Source organism: Carassius auratus, linkage group LG28B (genome assembly GCF_003368295.1).
Source record: "Carassius auratus strain Wakin linkage group LG28B, ASM336829v1, whole genome shotgun sequence".
NCBI lineage: Eukaryota > Metazoa > Chordata > Actinopteri > Cypriniformes > Cyprinidae > Carassius > Carassius auratus.
Window position 1 is genome coordinate 8,236,686 of NC_039293.1, and position 21,050 is coordinate 8,257,735.

The 21,050-nt window shown below is 38.2% G+C and overlaps 1 protein-coding gene across 1 annotated transcript; it reads left to right on the plus strand.

The window, feature by feature from the left end:
• Positions 1-1,277: 1,277 nt before the first annotated feature.
• On the plus strand, positions 1,278-17,907 carry LOC113067415 (tripartite motif-containing protein 35-like). Its single transcript, XM_026239814.1, has 6 exons — positions 1,278-1,933; positions 2,366-2,461; positions 11,569-11,799; positions 11,979-12,001; positions 12,072-12,193; positions 16,039-17,907. The coding sequence occupies exons 1-6, from the start codon at positions 1,538-1,540 to the stop codon at positions 16,530-16,532; spliced, it is 1,362 nt and encodes a 453-aa protein (XP_026095599.1). The 5' UTR covers positions 1,278-1,537; the 3' UTR covers positions 16,533-17,907.
• The last annotated feature ends 3,143 nt before the right edge of the window (positions 17,908-21,050 follow it).

Genomic DNA, 21,050 nt, shown 5'->3' on the forward strand with positions numbered 1-21,050 from the left:
CTTCCTTAAGCGTAAAGGAGCAACTGTATTTAAAGTGCTAGAAAAGAGAGTCCATAGTTTCTGTTACATCATCAAGTTGTTCTGAGGTTTTGGATATGCTAAGGAATTTGGATACATCAGGAAGATAACTTAAAAAAGCAGTCTTTTGTGGTAGAAGTGATGGTTCTTCCATACTTGTAACAAGAAGTAGAATTTACAATTTTGGCTATATGAAGTTTGCACAAAACTAAATAATGATCTGAGATATCATCCAGGTATCATCCAGGCTAGAAAAGACTGTTGTCGCCACAAGTTTAGAAGTGATTTCATCCAAGCGTATCCAGTGGCTCAGTGGTATAGCATTGTGTTAGCAGCTCAAAAGGTTGTGGGTTCCATTCCCAGGGAACACACATTCTGGTTAAAAAAAAAGTATGGCCTGAATGCACTGTAAGTCACTTTGGGTAAAAGCGTCTGCTCAATGCATAGATGTAACTTCGGCAGAACATACTTTTCGCGAACGATGGCTTTGTTCAGGTGTTTAAGGTCCACATAAATTCTTAAGTCTCCATTCTTTTGATGATTTGCACCATCCACAGTGTGGAGTGTCTATGGAGAAACCTCTTCAATCAAACCCAGCTGCTCTATTCTGTCCTATTCATGTTTTACCTATGTAAGTATTGGAATTGGTACTTTACGAGCTACATAAAGACTGTATGGCTCTGATGTAGTTTTAAGCATTATTTTAACTTGTTCTCATGCCATCAGTCTCACAGAGCCAAACACACTTTCTGTTATTTCATCTATTCTTTTTATTAGCCCCATTTGAAATGCAGAACTGTGTTGCAGCAGACTTCAAATGTTGGCTCCTCTCACCACATATGCTTTCATCAAGTATATAATATTTACAGGTGCATCTCAATAAATTAGAATGTTATTGAAAATGTCATTTATTTCAGTAATTATAATTTATTTTATTTCAGTAATTTATTTCTTCTTCTTTTTAATTGTGATGATTGTGGTTCACATTTAACAAAAACACACCAATTCTGAACAATTTGAATATGGTGACATGCCAATCATCTTATCAACTCAAAACACCTGCAAAGGTTTCCTGAGCCTTCAAAAGTAATTGTAAATATTTGTGTATTTTCATTGTTCTTTTATCCAAGAGTTTATAGCAGTTTATTTTACCATTTCAGTTCAAGTTCATTTTGAATACAATTTGTTAAGATTTTACCTGAAGAAATCCTGATGTTCCTGTCAGACTTGTTTAAACACAGTCATGTGATCATAAGCTCCTCCCTCTCACAGCTCTTACCAGGAAGAGACTGACGTGTTATTTCTGCTTCTCTCACACTGACTCTCTTCTCTACTGACAAAAACAATAAAGAACCAGCCATCAGTGAAGAACCAAGAGAAACACTTTACAGAAGGATCTTTGTGAAGTTTTGTTCTGAATAGATATTAGATATTTGTGATTCTCAGGGGGATTTATTTTTCAAACTGTCGTTCAGAAAGTGAAAGTAAAGTGTAGATCACTGGAGCTCTAAGAGTGAAAATGGCTTCTCTATCTGAAGATGATATTTCTTGTCCTGTATGTCAGGAAATCTTCAAGAATCCTGTTGTTTTATCATGTAGTCACAGTGTCTGTAAAGAGTGTCTTCAACAGTTCTGGAGAATTAAGAAAACTCAGGAGTGTCCCGTCTGCAGAAGAAGATCCTCAAAAGTTGATCCTCCATGTAATCTTGTGTTAAAAAACTTGTGTGAGTCGTTCCTGAAGGAGAGAAATGAGGTTCGTTCATCAGGATCTGGGGAGATCTGCAGTTTACACAGTGAGAAACTCAAACTCTTCTGTCTGGAGGACAAACAGCCGGTGTGTGTCGTGTGTATTAATTCACAAAAACATGACAATCATAAATTCAGACCCATCGATGAAGTGGTTTCATCATATAAGGTGAGAAAAGTGGCTTTTAGCCAATTACATGTTATAAAAGTCATGTTTAAGTGTTGATTTGATTGATCAGATCTGGTTGTGTTTAGTTCAGCTGAACTCCAATTAACAATAAAGTTTTATAGATTTGAGGAATATATAACCACGGGGGCAAATACTTTTTCACAAAAGCCAAGTTGGTATTGGAATAACTTTTTTTGCTTTGATAAATATCTTTGTCAGTTACAAACTGTGCTTTGTGTTCACTCAGGTTGCCTTTTTTATGACAGGTTTTAATTTCTAAATTAATTCAGTATGAGATGTTCACAAAAACAGAAGAAATCAGGATGGGGGCAAATACTTTTGCACTGCATTATATGATAATATCATTTTACCGTTTTTTGTTTTTTCACTGTAATCTTTTTTGTTATGGATTTTTATTTCGTTTAATTCTAGGAGGAGCTCAACACAGCATTGAAGTCATTAAAGGAGAAACTTCAACGCAATGAAAAAACAAAAGGAGAGTTTGAGAAAACAGCTGAACACATCAAGGTGAGGAAACAGAATCCAGAGTGTTAGGGTCGAGCTCGTTCCAAAACCACAGCATAAAGAGGGAGATAGACAACGAAATAGGTTTTAAATAATTTATAATTTATTGGGAAAAGAAATTAAGCAATAAAAAATAAACAATGTTCTTTGGAAAAAGAAATGTAAATATGTGTCTAAATGCAATGAAATATTAATATTAAAAGGGTAAAAGAAAACCCAAGTGTGAGAGAAACTAAAGCATGTGACCTTCTTTTAAGACCAACAGCCCAGGGCCCGGTTTCCCGATAACGCTCACTCTTAGCGTGCTAAGATGACCTCGAAAGATATTCCTTACCAAAGTTGTTTATGTTCCTAAGTGTGTTCCCCGAAGTGTCCCTCAGGAAGCTTCTTAGCACGCTGCCTCTTACATCTGACGTTACAAGAGCGCTGTCCAAAGTCAGGGTGCTGAATTATTTGGTATCGATTGCTCATGAATCGATTTTCCACTTCACGCAAAGGTGCAATACAGCGTTAAGAAAGACAACACGTTCTATGCAAATGAAACATTGCTCAAATTATCACAGTAACATTTATTTTAACATATTTTAAGTTATCAGTAGAATATAGACTATAAATTTAATTATCAAATGGTCAGTAATATGTTCATACCATATGTTGTGATGGTTAGACGAACCGGGGATCCCTCGCTAATCATCCTCCCTCCCATCCCATTGTGCCACTTGTGCCGCTTCTTGACATGGGTTTAACGACTTATAAAAATTATATAATACACTTTTATATTAATGGTAAGATACTTTACAATCAGAATTGATTGGCAAGCAGCTGCAGTTACTTCTGTTTAATGCGGTATTGATTGCAATTGGTTTATGTTTTTAATAAAAAGCAACCTATCTACAATGAACAGAGAGAGAGAGAGTTAGATACAGTATATAATGGGGAAGCAATGTAAAAAAAGGGCACCAAGCCGCTCGTCAGAGGAAGTTGCTGAAGTTTGCTGGACATTGCCACCAGGTCGGAGATCACACCCCTGTGGTCCATCTGCACGTTTATGGCTGCGTCTCCCATTCGCGATGAGTAGCCTACGCCTGATCAATCATTGATGGACTGGCGATAGGGATTAGTGTGCCATTAGTGTTGCACCAGGATGCAATCCCCGGCATGGCGCAGAAGGGCGTTGGTGACGGTGTGAACGCACCTCCACATAGAGGTCTTGATTAGGCCATAGCCCTCTCCCACGACCTCAATGAATCTCTCTGTAGCAAAAAAAAAAAAACAACAACAAAAAAAAACGTAGTGCTGGGTTTGCGCAGGTCTGAGAAGGTCCGGCAGCTCCATAATGAGCTGTCTTGGGAGGCGAATTTTTTTTAATATAGCCACGTCAGGCAAAATGTCAGAAGGGCTTAAGTTTTGCCGAATAAGAAAATTGACATGGACTAAATGGCTCCGCGTCCGGCTCCATCTTTGATTCAATATAAGGACACATTGGATCGCTGCTATGGTCGCTTACTGGACACAACCATGATTACCCATTTATAGATCTTAGCCATTTAGAGCCAAATTATTTGCCAGATTTTAATTATCAAAAAATTGATTGCCAATTCGCTTTAATTACATAAAATCATTGTTGAGCCACAAGATTGTCAACATACCATAGTTTGACTTGTACTGAGCTGCGCTGGTTTCTAAAGACTGCTGTACAGTAGCGTCTTGAGCTCAAACAACGCTAAGAGAGAGCTTACGAATGGTCCAGACCAACCTTACGAAAGTATGACTTACAGAAGATATACTTAGCATAAGAACGTGTCGGAAATTGTGCCATAAGGTTAAGAGAGAGGTTAAGGAATAGGTTAAGAACTACTTAGCGATAAGAACGTTTTGGGGAATCGGGCCCAGTTCTTTATATAGAAGAGAGAGCTGGTATACAGCCACCCATTCCCCAGGTGTGCCCAGTTACCTAAGTGCCCCTCAGTCCAATCCCTGCCCATGCACTGACAAAGAAAATCCCAAGGACAGCACAGGGGGTCATAACACCTCCCTCCCTAGAAAGAGGTTTACAGTTTGGAAATCCTCCAGCACACACATAAACAAACCAAAAGACCTACTGTGATGAATCAATTTTTTTCCTTCATCTTGGGCCCTAGGAAACAAGAAAATAAAACAAGAGCACCCCCTAAAAGACTAGACGTGGGACAATGCGTCCACTGATATGTCTTATGTCTTGTAGGTACTGTTGTAGAATCAAACTCCCATTATTATTATTATTATTATTATTATTTAGCTTTGTTGCATTTTATTAATGAACACTAAATTGTTGTGATCTATATTTATGACTACAGGGCTGGTGGACAATTACCCAGTGATATTACTGTGAGAGACATTGAAATATATACCATTACCTAAATCAATCAATCAATCACCTTTATTTATATAGTGCTTTAAACAAAATGCATTGTGTCAAAGCACTGAACAACATTCATTTGGAAAACAGTGTCTCAATAATGCAAAATGATAGTTAAAGGCAGTTCATCATTGCATTAAGTGATGTCATCTCTGTTCAGTTAAATAGTGTCTGTGCATTTATTTGCAATCAAGTCAATAATATCGCTGTAGATGAAGTGAAGTAAAACCACATACCTTCTATGTAGATCTCAGACAATAATTAAAAATATTGTATCAATGCATTCTAAGGCACCTTTAATGAAGTAACATACTGGATGTTCTATACGTCCAAACTCACCTGCATTAACACAGCACCAGCCCCACTCTCACTGGCATCCACTGCAACACTAAAAGGATGCTTAAAATTTAGGGGCATAGCTCGTGCCAACAACATTTTTGCATTGTTAAATGCTTCCTGACACTTCTATAAAGATTCAGATTCAACTTTATTGTCATTGCACATGTGGGTACAAGGCAACGAAATACAGGAGTACAGGGGAAAGAGATACAGCATAACATTAGGAAAGAGAGGAGAAAAAACAACAACACCCAGACTATGCTCCTTTTGAGAGCACAGTGTGAGAACAGGAAAAACACCTCAGCAACAAAAGCACATAATCAATACACCATAAACACATGACTTTGCAACTGGGGACAGAAATTGGGTCATCCAGTCCAACAGCCATTACAGCGCTGGTCACAGACCCGCTTGCCAGACTGGCAGAACAAAGCGGCGAAGGCGAGGGATGGGGGTGGGGGGCTGAATGCAGATCTGTATATATGTGTATGTGTGTGTGTGTGTGTGTATGTGTATGTGCATAACTCTACCGACCTCAGTGTGTATCAGTCTCTCCTCTCTTCCTTCTCTGCAAAACTCTTCACTGCTAAAACATCCTACTACCACAACAAAATTAACAGCTGTTTTGACACTCGGACACTCTGGATGCACTACAGTGTCCGGCTTTGCAGTTTCCTTCACAAATAAGACAAGATCCATCAGTGACCAATTCTCCACAAAGCAGACTGAGGATAACTTCACAATGACCGACACACACTCTTTCTCCTCCTTCTCCCCACTCTCAGAGATAGACGTTTCCAAACTTCTCCTGTCCAATCATCCTACTACTTTTCCACTTGATCTGATCCCCACTCACCTCCTTCAAGCAATCTCTTCTTCAGTCATACCTTCACTTACTCACATTATCAACTCCTCTCTTCACTCTGGAACATTTCCCACAGCATTCAAGCAGGCTCGGTTAAGCCCAAAGCTCAAGAAACCATCTCTAAATCCAGTGCTTCTAGAAAACTGAATGAATGAATGAACCTTTATTGCCCCGAGGGGAATTTGTCTTGCACTCAGTGGAGCCACATTGAACATTTAAGCACAAACAACAATAAATAACAATAGATAAATAGTAAAAGAAAGGACACAACAAACATCCAACCACATTGAGGACGTAAAGAATACAGAACATTGACATCAACAACAACAAGATCAACACAGTAATGACAGCGCATCAGTCCAGTAGCTAAAAATGCATACAATTAAGGAAATAATAAATGGTAAAAGGTGCACTTTTAAAATATATCTATGTGCCTGAGCTTGATTTGTTCAGTAACTGTATGCTCCTTGGCACAAAAGATAAAATGGCACGTTTAGTTTTAGTCCGGGGCATTCTGAATCTACGTCCAGAGGGCAGGGGGGAAAACTCTGAAAAAAGTGGGTGGGATTGATCATCCAGTATCCTCAGGGCCAGATTGAGGGTATACTGTTCGGTGAGGGTAGTTATGTTTTTTATTTCGGATCCAGTGATTTTCCTGCCCATCTTAGTCACCCTGTCCAGCATGTTTCTGTTTTGGACAGAAAGAGCACCCCCCCAGCACTGGATGGCGAAAGTCACCACACTCTGAATAAAAGTTAAATAAAACAATGTCAGAGTTGTGGTGTCTGCATTAAAACTACGCAATTTCCTTAAAAAATGAAGCCTTTGCTGTGCTTTTGAGTATCGTGCCAATGTGTTAGAAGACCAGGTGAGTTTGTGATCAATAATAGTGCCTTGATACTTATACTCCTCCACTGTCTCAATGACTGTCCCATGAATAGTGATAGGTTGCAATGGAGGGGCCTTTTCCTAAAGTCAATCACCATTTCTTTTGTTTTAGACACGTTTAAAATAAGTGAATTTTGATTGCACCAATCATGGAAATGGTCAACCTCAGACCTGTAGTCTTGATCACTGTCTGTTAGAAAACCAACTAGTGCAGCATCATCTGCAAACTTAATTAGTGAACAGTTGGAGTGGTGGCTAACACAATCATTAGTGTATAAAATAAATAACAATGGTGATAAAACACATCCTTGTGGCACACCCGTGTTTGTAATGATGGTTCTAGAATGACTGTAACCCGCCCTCACATACTGTTGTCTCCCTGTTAAAAAATCCTGAATCCACTGCACCAAAATGAGGTTTACACCCATTTGGGTCAGCTTCTCTATCAACATGTGTGACTGAATGGTGTTGAAAGCTGAAGAGAAGTCTGCAAACAGAATGCGTACATGAGAGGCAGGTGTTTCCAGATGTATATAAATTCCATTCAGGAGGGTTGTGACAGCATCTTCCACTCCCCTCCTCTCTCTGTACGCAAACTGTAATGTGTCCATGTGTTCATGAGTTTGTATTTTAAGACGTGTTAAAATGATCCGCTCTAAGCACTTCATGGCAACAGAAGTGAGTGTCACTGGTCTAAAATCATTTAGTCCAGCTGGTTTGGGTTTCTTAGGAAGTGGTACTATTTCCCCTGTTTTCCATATCACTGGTATTGTGTGCGTGTCAATTGATTTCTGAAACAGTCCTCTGAACACCGGGCTCAGTTGTTCTTTGCAGCTCTTTAGGATGATGCCTTCCAGCCTGTCAGGGCCGGCAGCTTTCCGTGTCCTTATATGGGAGAAGATCCGCCCCACTTCCTCACAGCTTACCGTGATTGGTGCGCTTGGAGCACTTCCACTAAGGCTGATTGGACTGACTGGCTCGTCACTCTCCCATCTCGCAAAGTGATCATTCAGAGCATTCGCCTGCTCGACTGTATGTACCGGGGTGTTAGAGTGTTGATTTTGGCCGATAATAGTTTTAATACCCCTCCACGCCAAACGCGAGTTGTTTGCCTTGAGTTGTTGTTCAACTTTGTCTTTATATTGTCTCTTGCCCTGTTTGATTTTGGTCTGTATTTCCCGCTGAATCAGCTTCCCCCCACGTCTGTCATTTGCTTTAAATGCTCTTTCTTTATCCGCCAACAGTTTCTTAATGTCAGTCGTAATCCAAGGTTTAGAATTAGCAAACTGTTTCACACGTTTTGTCGGGATCACATTATCCACGCAGAAGTTAATATAAGACGTGATGACATCCGCATGGTCGTTGAGGTCCGCACAATCAAAGACACTCCACTCCGTGCAGTCAAAACAGCCCTGCAGCGCTGTCATACTGTCATCCTCCCACACCCTCACTGATGTAGATTTTGGTTTTTCCCTTTTCAATTTTTGACGGTACGAGGGCAGTAAAAAGACAGTGTTGTGATCTGACCCGCCTATTGGTGGTTTGTTGATGGCTTTGTATGCATTTTTTATGTTGCCATAACATAGATCAATTGTTTTTGATCCACGCGTGGCACACTTCACCTATTGATGATAGTGGGGTAGTGCTGATGACAAGGAGCAGCCATTAAAGTCACCCAGAATAAGTTTGGGGGTGTCTGGGGACACCGCCTCAAGCTCTTGTATGTGGCGATAAATCTCATCTGCTGCCTCTTTGTAGTTTGCGTCTGGAGGAATATACACTAGACACACGAATAGTTGCCCAAACTCTCGTGGTAGATATGTGGGTCTAAGGGAAACCGACAGGAGTTCTAGGTGTGGGGAATTGAAGGTGTGTCTGATTATATGATGTTTACACCACTTGGTGTTAATGTACATGCAAAGTCCTCCACCAATCGATTTCCCGGTGGCTTGTCGTTCTCTGTCAAGTCTTAACGGTGTGCCAAAGCCAGGCAGGGAAAGGCTGTCATCGGTCACTGTTCGGTTTAACCAAGTCTCACTGAAGCATAGCAGACAACTATCTCTGTATTCATACAGGTATTGCGTAGATGCATGAAGTTCATCTATCTTGTTCCTTAGCGATCTCACATTAGAGAGGACTATTGTTGGTAGTGGTGGTTTAAATCCCCTTGCCCGAACTCGGCGTTTAATTCCTCCTCTCGAACCACGCTTTCTCTTGATCCTGACAAGTCGCTGTTCAGTTGGACGTAGGCATTCCAAAGGAAAGTCTGTTGGAGGTGTCCACTGCAGCTGTGTTGTTAGGCCCAGCTGAAGTAGTTGATGTCTGCCGTAGGTTATCCTGGATGGCTCTGCGTTTGTCAGGAGTAGAGAGAGTACGGTGATCGCCAGATAGAGTTCCAGGTAAAACATGTTACAATCCATTGTTTGCGTCCGATTGCTGACGTTTATATTCGAGACAAACAAAACATGTGGACTAGACACTGGCACGTAATTAACAAACAGAAACGACGGATAGTAACTAACAAACAAACTTTAACCAACTTTAACCAAACAAACAGAGCTCCGCCGTGCGTGTCAACCGCTGAGCAGCTCCACCATCTCCAGACCAGACTGGTATCCCTTCTTCTATTCATTGCAAAGACACTTGAGCGAGCTGTGTTCAACCAGCTTTCTATGTTCCTTGTACAGAACAACCTCCTGGACAGCAACCAATCTGGCTTCAAAAGTGGCCACTCAACTGAGACTGCTCTGCTCTCGGTTACTGAAGCCCTGCGACTAGCAAGAGCAGCTTCAAAATCCTCAGTACTCATCTTACTGGACCTGTCTGCTGCTTTTGACACTGTTAATCACCAGATTCTCCTGTCCACCCTCAGAAAGATGGGCATCTCTGGAACTGCTCTCCTGTGGGTTAAGTCCTACCTCTCTGACAGATCCTTCAGTGTGTCTTGGAGGGGTGAAGTTTCTAAGTCACAACAACTTGCTACTGGGGTTCCTCAAGGCTCAGTACTTGGACCACTTCTCTTCTCCATCTACATGACGTCATTAGGATCTGTCATTCAGAAGCATGGCTTTTTTATCACTCCTACGCTGATGACACCCAACTCTACTTCTCATTCCAACCAGATGACCGAACAGTAGCTGCTCGCATTTCAGCCTGTCTGAGTGACATTTCTAGCTGGATGAATGACCTTCAGCTTAACCTTATGAAGACAGAACTCCTGGTGATTCCAGCTAACCCATTGCTTCGTCACAACTTCTCTATACAGCTGGGCTCGTCAACCATAACTCCTTCGAGGACAGCCAGAAACCTAGGAGTTGTGATGGATCATCAGTTAAGCTTCACAGACCACATTGCTATAACTACCCGCTCCTGCAGGTTTGCATTATACAACATTAGGAAGATTAGACCCTTCCTGTCAGAGCAAGCAAGAAAGCAAGAAAAAAATTCATAATATGTAAAATAATGTTTATAAACCAATTACAATTAATTAAGTTGCTGAAACAACTATAAACAAAACAGTGTCATGTATGCATGAATAGTTAAACACAAAGGGCAGAAAGCCAGTCACACAGAATACATTTTTTCATTTAAAAATATGAGATGCAGTGGGATGGGGATGGGATGGGCAATAACACTTACATCGTCATCGCATCTCGTGCGCCACTGTTAAAGGTCAAGTATATTTGGTAGTCCAAGCACTGTTTACATTATATACATTTTTTGAGACCACGCAGATGGTGTGTGTACACGAGGTGAATGATGAGACAGAAGTGGTACTGCATGTCGAGCTCGTCCACCTTCGAAAGTTGTGCGGACGCGGCTGTGCGCGAGACGGAATGGAACACGGAATGTGAAGTATACCTGGGGCTTATGAGGCAGCCTCCTAAATGCACAACTTAAATTCGAATGCTACGTTTTTGCATTTCAATGCAGATTTTTATTTTAAATTTTACAAATATTCAAAATTCTAATTTTCTTTTGACAGCCCTACTCTACAGTACTCTCCCATACCCCAAAATCTGTGATGTTCACGTCAGTTTTTAGGCACAGGAATTCTCAGATAGCTCAATCTTTGCTTCTACAGGCCTAACCTGCCACCACCCATCACCTACTTTGCCTTTTGGCTAAAACCTCTGTGTCCTGTAGACGTCCTTCTTCAACATCCTCCAAGACTCCAGGTTCAGATTTACATGAAGTCCAATCAGACATAGAAGAACCAGCAGTACTAGTAGCAGTGGAGATTACACCAACAGACACCGACACACATTGAAACTTCTTCAGTGTGGACACTACTCTTTCTGAGAAGGGTGGAAATATCAGAATAATATATTTTAAGGGTTCAGAGGTCCATGAGACTCATTGCGCCTCCATTTCTGATTTCTGAAGAGCAGGGGATTGTAACAAGAGTCTTTTTCATTACAGCTGTAGATCACTATATACAGTTCTGATCTGATATATTTAATATAATGGACTCCAGTTGATTATTTGTGTAAATGAGGATCATCAATCTTCTTCTGGATCTGTTATATGTCTGTCTATGAGTTTCTCTGGGATCTGAATGATGTGATGTGTTGATGTGTGTTGATGGAGACGATTGAAGTGAATGTGGTTTGATTTCAGTCTCAAGCTGAGCACACAGAGCGTCAGATTAAACAGCAGTTTGAGAAGCTTCATCAGTTTCTCAGAGATGAAGAAGAAGCTACAATCACTGCACTGAGAGAGGAAGAGGAGCAGAAGAAGCAGATGATGAAGGAGAAGCTGGAGGAGATGAACAGACACATCTCAGCTCTTTCACACACAATCAAAGACACGGAGGAGAAGATGAGAGCCAGTGACGTCTGCTTTCTGAAGGTCTGATTTCAGATCATACACTGATTGACTGATGTATGGTTGATTGATTGATTGATTGATGTATGGTTGATTGATTGATGGTTGATTGAGTTGTTGATTGATTGATTTATTGATTGATTGATTGATGTATGGTTGATTGATTGATAGATTGATCAATGTTCGTTGTGTTTGTTCTGCAGGAGTTTCCGGTCTCGATGGAAAGGTGAGTGATCTTCTCTCTCTCTGCTTCTGATCCAGAGTCACTTCAGTTCTGATCCTGAATGTTCTTCCAGAGTCCAGATCTCATCACAGCCGGATCCACAGACTCCTTCTGGAGCTTTGATTCATGTGCCACGTTACTTGGGGAACCTGTCCTTCAGAGTCTGGAAGAAGATGCAGGACATCGTCCAGAACAGTGAGTCTGACTGCAGAAGATCTGAGCTTCATACACACACACTGGAAATGATGCAATATTGACAGATTTCAGCATTATCTGTGAAGAACCTGATCATCTACTGCACCAAAATCAGCAGCTCACTTCTAGAAATAATCAATCCCACAATTCAGTGCGCTTCACTTTCATTTTCAGTCTCACGAAACACACAGAAGTGATTTCAGCAGTTTTTAACACTCTTTATTTGAGCAGACGGACAGAAACATTTCTAAAAAAAAACAAATGATAACTACTGTTTATATTTTATTAATAATTATTTATTTAATTATTTATTAATATTTTGAATTAGGTTTATATATACAGAGAATAAGAGAGCGAGTATAACAATATTCTCCAAGAATCAGCTAAAAACACATCTCTTCCATCCAAAGGCGTCACGCAGCATCCAAAAGACAAAAAATAACCAATTGATATTTTCTATATTTATACAATCACACCGACGTGATTATAACGTTCAGCGTGTCATTATCATTATCATTAGCTGCATCAGTTAAAATCTGTGTTCATCCGCTGGCTGTACAATGAAACAATGAAAGTGTTATGATTAGTAGCCTCACTAATGTTTTTATTCACAGTAACTTTCAATGTTAAATTCACATTAAATATAAACTCGGTCACATTATACCTCACGCTCTGCTACACTTATACATCTGTTCACAATACTCTTGATTTTTATGAAGTTTCTTCGAGGATTGGCTGATGCACACAAGAATGTTTCAGCATAACTTTCTTCAATCTTGGGACTCTGTACGTCCGGTTTGATGATAATAATTCAAACTCATTACGCAGGACATGGTTATGAACAGAAACTATATTATTAGACAGTCTTAACAAATTCTTATAATAAGCTGAATCATAAAACTTCTCAAGGGGCTGAACGACAGTCCTTGAGCAAATTCATAATTGATTAAACAACTTTGTTTTTAGCACAACAGACAAACTCATATACCAAATGGAGTAAAACGTGTGTTTTGACCTGTTGTAGTTTTCCATTCTGAATTAAAACAGGCGTTGTATTAATATCAGATGTAGACCTAAAGATAATCTCTTCTGTTTTAGTCTCCTCTGTGCTATTATTGGACACAAGATTTGTCTGATAGTATTTTATCAGCACCATCTTTTCTTTGGTCTAAGCTCCTGATGCTTTAATATTCTCCTGCATCAAACTATTGGGGTAGTTAAATGGTTAAAAATGGGGGCTGCCAATAAGATGTATAAAAAAATAAGAAAAATAAGAAAATCTTTAGTTGAGGGAAACCCTACTAGAAAGAGTCAATAACAAATATTAATGATCAAAAGGTTCAGTCAATAATATTAAATATGTAAATGTGGCTTACCCGTGTCTGTCGTATGTGTCCTGAAGATATTAATGAGCTTGACAATGTACTGATGATTTTATATTCACATTTACTTTTGATTTTTCAGTTATTCCAGCTTGAACTGCAACAACATTAGAGGAATAATTTACTCAGAAATGTAATCCCAAACTCTTTTAACTCACTTTTGATGAAAACAAAACACATTCTTAAAAAAGAAAAAAACACCCATAAAAAATAATGTGTCATATCTTCTATGATGTTATAAATACATAATGTGAATTTAAATCTCTTACTTTTGGTGTTTTCCAAACAGTAAAATCATCTCAGTCTTCTCAGTATCACTAGTAAAAGAAAATGATGTCCATGAGAAAAGTTTAGGAGCGCACAGCACAAAAATATGGTTATAAAATAAAATGGTACATAAAATACATATGTAAATGAGACTAAACACTTAATTTCAGTGTTCTGTTCACTGCGAGTCAAGGGAAATGTTTTCTGAGAGAAAAGTTTCTGCCCGTTTAAACTCGCACGGCATGTATATATCACTATAAATTAAATTTGTTATAAAATATATATTGCAAATGAGATAAAACCCTAACTTTCAGTGTTCCTGTTAAAAAGCAACCTCCTCATCAGATGTGATGTTATAAAATCTGACGAAGTCGTGGCCTAGTGGTTAGAGAGTTTGACTCCTAAGCCTAGGGTTGTGGGTTCGAATCTCGGGCCGGCAACACCACGACTGAGATCGAACCCCCAACTGCTGCCCGGGCGCCGCAGCATAAATGGGTGTGTGTTCACAGTGTGTGTGTGTGTGTTCACTGCTCTGTGTGTGTGTGTGTGTGTGTGTTCACTGCTCCGGGTGTGTGTTCACAGTGTGTGTGTGTGTGTGTTCACTGCTCTGTGTGTGTGTGTGTGTGTGTGTGTGTGTGTTCACTGCTCTGTGTGTGTGTGTGTGTGTGTGTTCACTGCTCCGGGTGTGTGTTCACAGTGTGTGTGTGTGTGTGTGTTCACTGCTCTGTGTGTGTGTGTGTGTGTGTGTGTTCACTGCTCTGTGTGTGTGCACTACGGATGGGTTAAATGCAGAGCATGAATTCTGAGTATGGGTCACCATACTTGGCTGAATGTCACCTCACTTTTAAAATGATTACTGTGTGAATAAAATAATTGAATTGAACATTAAAACAACAATTACAAAATCTGGAGAAGAATGGAGTGTAATAATGTAACCCACACTTGTAATTTGTGTTCTGCATCAATCCCATCCAAGTGCACACACAGTTAAAAACATCTTAATGTACAGCAGTGGTGCTATATATCACCTAAACCTCCCAAAGAACCACTGAAGAACGTCTCGAAACATTCCCAAACACATTGACTAGATCTTGATTCTCAGGTTATATAGATTATGTTGATCTATAGTGTGCCATGATCCAAGTACACTCTGAGTAATAAATAATAATGAGGTCATGACGCCCCGCTCCCCTCCAACTCTAGCACACTCTATTCTAATTCTATTCTTTATAAAAACTTGTCCCTTTTAGACTGGCACTCCATTCATTTACTAACTACTTGATTTAAAAAAAAAAAAACACTAGCTTCTCTGTTCATTTTATTCCTCTTCTATTATAACGGTTTTCTTTTCATTTATTATAAAATGAACAAAAGCAAAAAAAGACCCCTAACACTAGCTTGCTGTATTCTTGTTCTATTCTATCAGTTTTCTATTTATTATATTAGTTAAAAGCCCATGCTACGTGTACTGTGTTAATCTAACTGAGACTTGTTATAGCTCTTATATATCATTGCTCTTTGTGTTGTTTTTGATTGATTCTATTCTCATCATTTGTGAGTCACTTTGGCTTGATCTTTTTATTACTGTAAAAATCTATTAATCTATTATTACTTATAACTAATTATATTTCATTTTCTAATTATTCAATTGAATATTTTTTTAGATTATTATCTAATATTTATAATTTATTTTAAGAATTACTTTAATTACTGAATAATTAAAACTGAATTATTTTAGTTGTAGTTTGTTAATACCAGCAAGCTTTTTATTGTTGTTATTTATAACATTTATTATTATTATTATTTCACCACACTTTTGAGGAATACTATCTAGTGTTTATAAATAATAATAATAGTATTTAGTAAAAGCTTTGTTATTGAAACGAGAGAAACAGTGAGGATAAGCATAAAGATATAATCATTATTTCTGTATTATTATAATCTCATTTGAACATGAAATCATGTGTAAAGTTCTGTTCAAATGTAATATTTTGTATTAAAAGCATCTTCTGACTATAACTGAATATAAATGAATCTGTTTTCAGTTTGTGTCCCTCACTGTTTCTGTCTGAACGTTCAGTCTTGATGAATCAATCAGACACAGAATGACTGACAGTGATGAGAGTCTCATAATTCATAATCATCTGTGTTGTGTTCACTCTTGATCATGATCTGTGTGTGTGTGTGTGTCATCAGCTCCTGTGATTCTGGATCCAAACACGGCTCATCCACTCCTCGTTCTGTCTGATGATCTGACCAGTGTGAGAAACAGCTGGATCGATCAACCTGTTCCTGATAATCCAGAGAGATTTGACTGTGATGAATGTGTTCTGGGTTCAGAGGGTTTTAACTCAGGAACACACTGCTGGGATGTGGAGGTTAAACAGAGTTCAGTCTGGAGACTTGGAGTAACTACAGCATCAAACCAGAGGAAGGGTTGGGATTTCTATAAGACTGGTGTTTGGTGTGTGTGGTATGGAGTGTCTCCAGGTTCTGGTTTTTGTGTTAATCGTAAACTTGATCGTGTGAGAGTTGATCTGGACTATGACAGAGGAACAGTGTCATTCTCTGATCCAGTAACTAACACACATCTACACACATTCACAACCTCCTTCACTCACACACTCTTTCCTTTCTTCTGGTGTTATGATTATTCTTCTTCTCTGAGGATCTTATCGATCAGTAGTTGATGATAAAGGATTAGACTAAATCATCTTAATCATATCTGACCAATGAGAAACAGTGATGTGTCACAGATCCTGATTAAATGATCATATCATATTTATTGAAGTAAATGGTCTAGAAATACTTTATTCAGCTGTTTATGAATCTGATTCTCAGATTAAATGATCAAATCTGAGTCAGTTACACAACAAATATGAATAATCACTTGTATAAACTAACAATGTGTGATTTCATGATTTCAGTCTCATTTTCAGATTGAAACATTAAAAGTTTGTCATGATTGTTAGGTTTTAAACTGTGGTCAAATGTCTGGAAACCCTGATTCTTTCTTTGTTTCTCAAACTAAATATTCGTGTCACTTTTATTTCTAAAGAACTTTATATAATTCAGTTTAATTCAAAGCAGCTTTATATTAATAAACAGGAAAATAACAGCATCAGTGTTGGAAACTGAATTAATTTGTTCCTAATGTCAGATATGAAGCAGATCTTCAGAAGAGAGTATATCGTGTCATTATTCAGATGATGGTTATGTTCTGTTTGGGTTTAGTTTTCCCCGTGTTTCTGTTTCCTGATTGAATTATTCATTAGTTTCTCTGGTTTGGATTGTTTCAGTTTTCTAGTGTTGAAGTCCTGTGTTTTGCCTTAGCTCCTCAGTTCTGCTCCTGATGTTAGCTGTGTTGGTTTTCTGTGAGGATGTTATTAAAGATGTGAGATGAAGTCAAACATTAACAGTGATGAAGCGGATGTATTCAGTATTCAGTATTAGTGGCCACTATACGATGTATGATCCTCCACTTCTCTTTGGTATTGGGGTTTATATAAAAGTCTCCAGGAAGGAGTCACTTCTTTGGGAACAGAGAGATAAAACCTCCATTTACTATCAACCCTTTCTCTTAACTGATTACAATAAGCATCTTTTACACAAAAGCTTTTTCCAGAGGGATTGGAAATCCAAAACTTCATACCCCTTCAACAAAGAAACCTGTCCACTTTCATTCATTTTCACATGTTTGGGTATAACGTTTAAAACAGGAAAAGTCTGAGGCACTTCACCATTATAAACAACATTGTTAACAAAGGACATAAGTTCAGAAGGAAAAGAGGCTGATCTAAGACCAACCTGATCATTCTTCCATGGTCTATTGTGCAAATCAGTAATTCTTACTATTCCTGCTGTAGAAAACAATACAACAAATGACCTCAGTACACTTGATTTTATATTAAACAATGGATTAAAATAATGTGCACTTTAATCTCTTACCACCTTAACCACACATAAAAATCATCATGAGGCAAAAGAGTTTTTAGATCAGAAGTATTTTCAGTTAAAAACAAATGTTTGTCTCACTTTACATTGGTTTTATTTTGCAACAGAATGAGACTGAATGATATCCAAGTTACTCTGTCAAATAAAATATCTTTTTCAATGTTTGTAGTCTCATAGCCTTCATTCTTGATTCCAGATGAATGAGTCCTTGTCCTCCTTCTGCCACTGCTGAGTACAGGTGTTTCAATCTTTATGAAAAAACCTTTAGGAGGACTCAAAACTGTGAGTTTATGCCACAGCATTGAGGCTGCCAGAATATGAACAATTAAAACCCTTCCTCTGTATGAAAGATGTGGAAGAATGCATCTCCATCTCTGGATTCTCCCTATCACTTTATCAGAAAGTCCTTCCCAATTTTTCTCCATATAGTCCTCAGTACCAAAATAAATCCCAAGAATTTTAAAACCATCTCGAGTCCGTTACACTGATGAGGTTTCCCTCCATTCACCCATAAGAAAAGCTGTACATTTCTCCCAGTTTATACTTGCAGATGTTGCTTTATGAAAACTATTTAAACAAGCTGTTAAAGTATTTATATCATCAACATTTCTTATAAAAACAGTGACATCATCAGCCACAAATTGAAAAATTAATGGTTGCCAAAAAAAAAGTGTTTTTCTACAGTTTGTTGCCGTTAAGTCAAGGAAAAACAGTAATATACTGTTAAATGTAAATGTCAGACTTACCAAATGAAAAAAAAGTGAATTTAACTAAAATATTTGTGAACATCTATAGAAAACAATATATGCAAAGTCATACACTGATAATGAGAGTAAATACTGAACTCGACTGTATTAATCTGTTTTCACAGAGAGATCTGTTAGTTTAATGTAGTTTTGTTGTTCACCATTGTGCTGGAGAGTAGAGCCGGTGCTTCAGTCAATGATGAGCCACAAATTCTGATTTTCTGCTGCTTTATATAAAGACAGTAAATGTGAGGTCGCTGATACAGTGGTGATCTCTGTGTTAAGCACTTCAGCACATATATGTGTGCTACACTGTTAATAATTGCTGTAAAAAAACGGCCAAATTTTGACAGTAACATACTGTTTTTCATTAAAACAGTGCATTCTGGGTAATATTCATAATTTTCGAGAAGCTAGCCTGCTGCTATATATCGTAAATTAACAACATTCAAAGTTGACACTCAGCGGCTGTGTTTCAAATCACACCCTACTCCCTCATTCACTATTCCCTACATGAGTTTACCAATATAGTCCACCTAACAGAGAGAATGAACACTAATGAGTGAATTCAGACACTGATCAACAGCTGCCGTTAACCATTAGAATCACTGAAGAAAAAAGAAACAAGACACACACAAGAACTACAACTGACTTCAGCCACTGTTACTGCAATGTCAATGTTGATAATCAAGTGATTATGGCAGTTTCTGTCAGGCATGATCTACTAGAATGACTTAAAGAGTTGCTTTAGTAGTCAAATATTAGTTTGGTGTTGCAATATTTGAGTGAATTACACAATTTTATTTTCTTACATTTTATGATAATGAACCGTAATGTGATAATCTAAACATATTTTTTAACAAAAGTTTGAATTTTAAATATTTTGGGCAGCGGTGTCCTCCACACTCAAAGAGAGACATCAACAATCAGCATATGAATCTCAACAATGGTGATAATCAAAAGGTTCATGATGCAATGCATGCTGGGTACCAGCACAGGATAAAACTCATCCATGACTCCCAGCATGCATTGCGGCATGAATAAATTATGATGCTGAATTGTTTACTTATTTTCTTGAATTCTTATGTGCTTATAATTTTGCTTTTGTCTTAAGTTTTAGTAGCATGTGTTGTGATGTTCAGAACTGATCTGTTTATTTATTTTGTGGATTGTCACCATTGTTGTGATTCATAAGCTGATTATTGATGTTTCTGTCTAAATAGCAGCACAGGTTTTTTTATGAGTGAAACTTTCATAACTTAAGGCTCAACAGTGTTTCTTATTTTGCTGTAGTGTCAATATTCAATAAGAGAAGGGACACGGGATTGGATCAGAAATAATAGATTGTTTATTGTTGTCAATCTATGAACAGCAATACCTTTTTTTTCTCTCTATAACAGGTTCCAAAAATGCATTGTTACAGCATGTAAAAAAAAAAACAGTTGTTTTAAAATCACGTTCAAGAGCCCAACTAAAGTAAACACTGATCTCCATCATGGTAGTGAAAAAAAACACCTAAACCTATTTAACTCTCAATAAGATCTTCTGTAGACATCTGACAGAAATAAAGTCAGTCTGGTTAGTAATGTGAATCTGGTGAAGCTGTTTTAGGAGTTGTTTAATCAGCTCTTGAGAGATTTGATTAATTATTTTATTTCAGTTTATTTCATCTAAGGCTGTGGCTGAAGTCAGTTGTAGTTCTTGTGTTTCTCTTTCCTTTAGTAATTTTGTTTGTTAATAGCAGGTGTTCATCACTCATGCTCAATCATCAATTAATCACAGAATTATCTCATTAACTTCACTAATTCAGTGTTACTCAAACACTCTGTAGTGTGCACACCTTATAAGTGTTCATTTAAAACTGAGGATTTTGTTGTGGGGTTTAAAGGGTTAAAAATTTAATATGAAGAAAAAACCAAGTATCCCAGAGTGCAGTCTGGACGATGGGGCGGGGCGACACGTTGGGGCGGAGCGACACGTGTCGCCCCGCCCACCTCAGCGGTTATTGGTTTATGATTAAGATGAGCTTATTGGTGTACAGATGAGTGACGATTTTACAGCTTATTGGTATAGAGAATTATGACGCTATTAGCAGGATTGGAATGCGGTAGACACTAAGATGAATAAACTTTTAATATAAATTAAAAAGTGAATATACATGTTGTGTTTTTGCATTTATTGTTGCATTTCCATAACATCCCGTATAAATACAAAGAGTTTTGGATTACGACGAACAGAATAAAAATAAATGGTCTACTCCCTCAATGGCTGTAGTGTAGACGCTACCTCGGCATTACTCGCTGGTTTGAAAATGACACGGCAATATTATGCGAAGTATGGTTATGTAGATAGTCATGGAGTACCTTGATTTATATATTCAAATAATATATACATACATATATATGTGTGTGTGGGTGTGTGTGTCGTGTGTGTAACAAATTGTCACCAGTCTCTGAACGTCACCAATAATATTCTGAACATTCCCTTGGCCCCTACGAAAATTTACTA

Excerpts from the sequence above, each read along its gene's own strand:
- LOC113067415 (XM_026239814.1), top strand. The coding sequence starts at position 1,538 with ATGGCTTCTCTATCTGAAGATGATATTTCTTGTCCTGTATGTCAGGAA. Across the intron at positions 12,002-12,071 it reads TTTCCGGTCTCGATGGAAAG|AGTCCAGATCTCATCACAGC; the intron begins GTGAGTGATCTT and ends ATGTTCTTCCAG. Across the intron at positions 12,194-16,038 it reads GCAGGACATCGTCCAGAACA|CTCCTGTGATTCTGGATCCA; the intron begins GTGAGTCTGACT and ends GTGTGTCATCAG.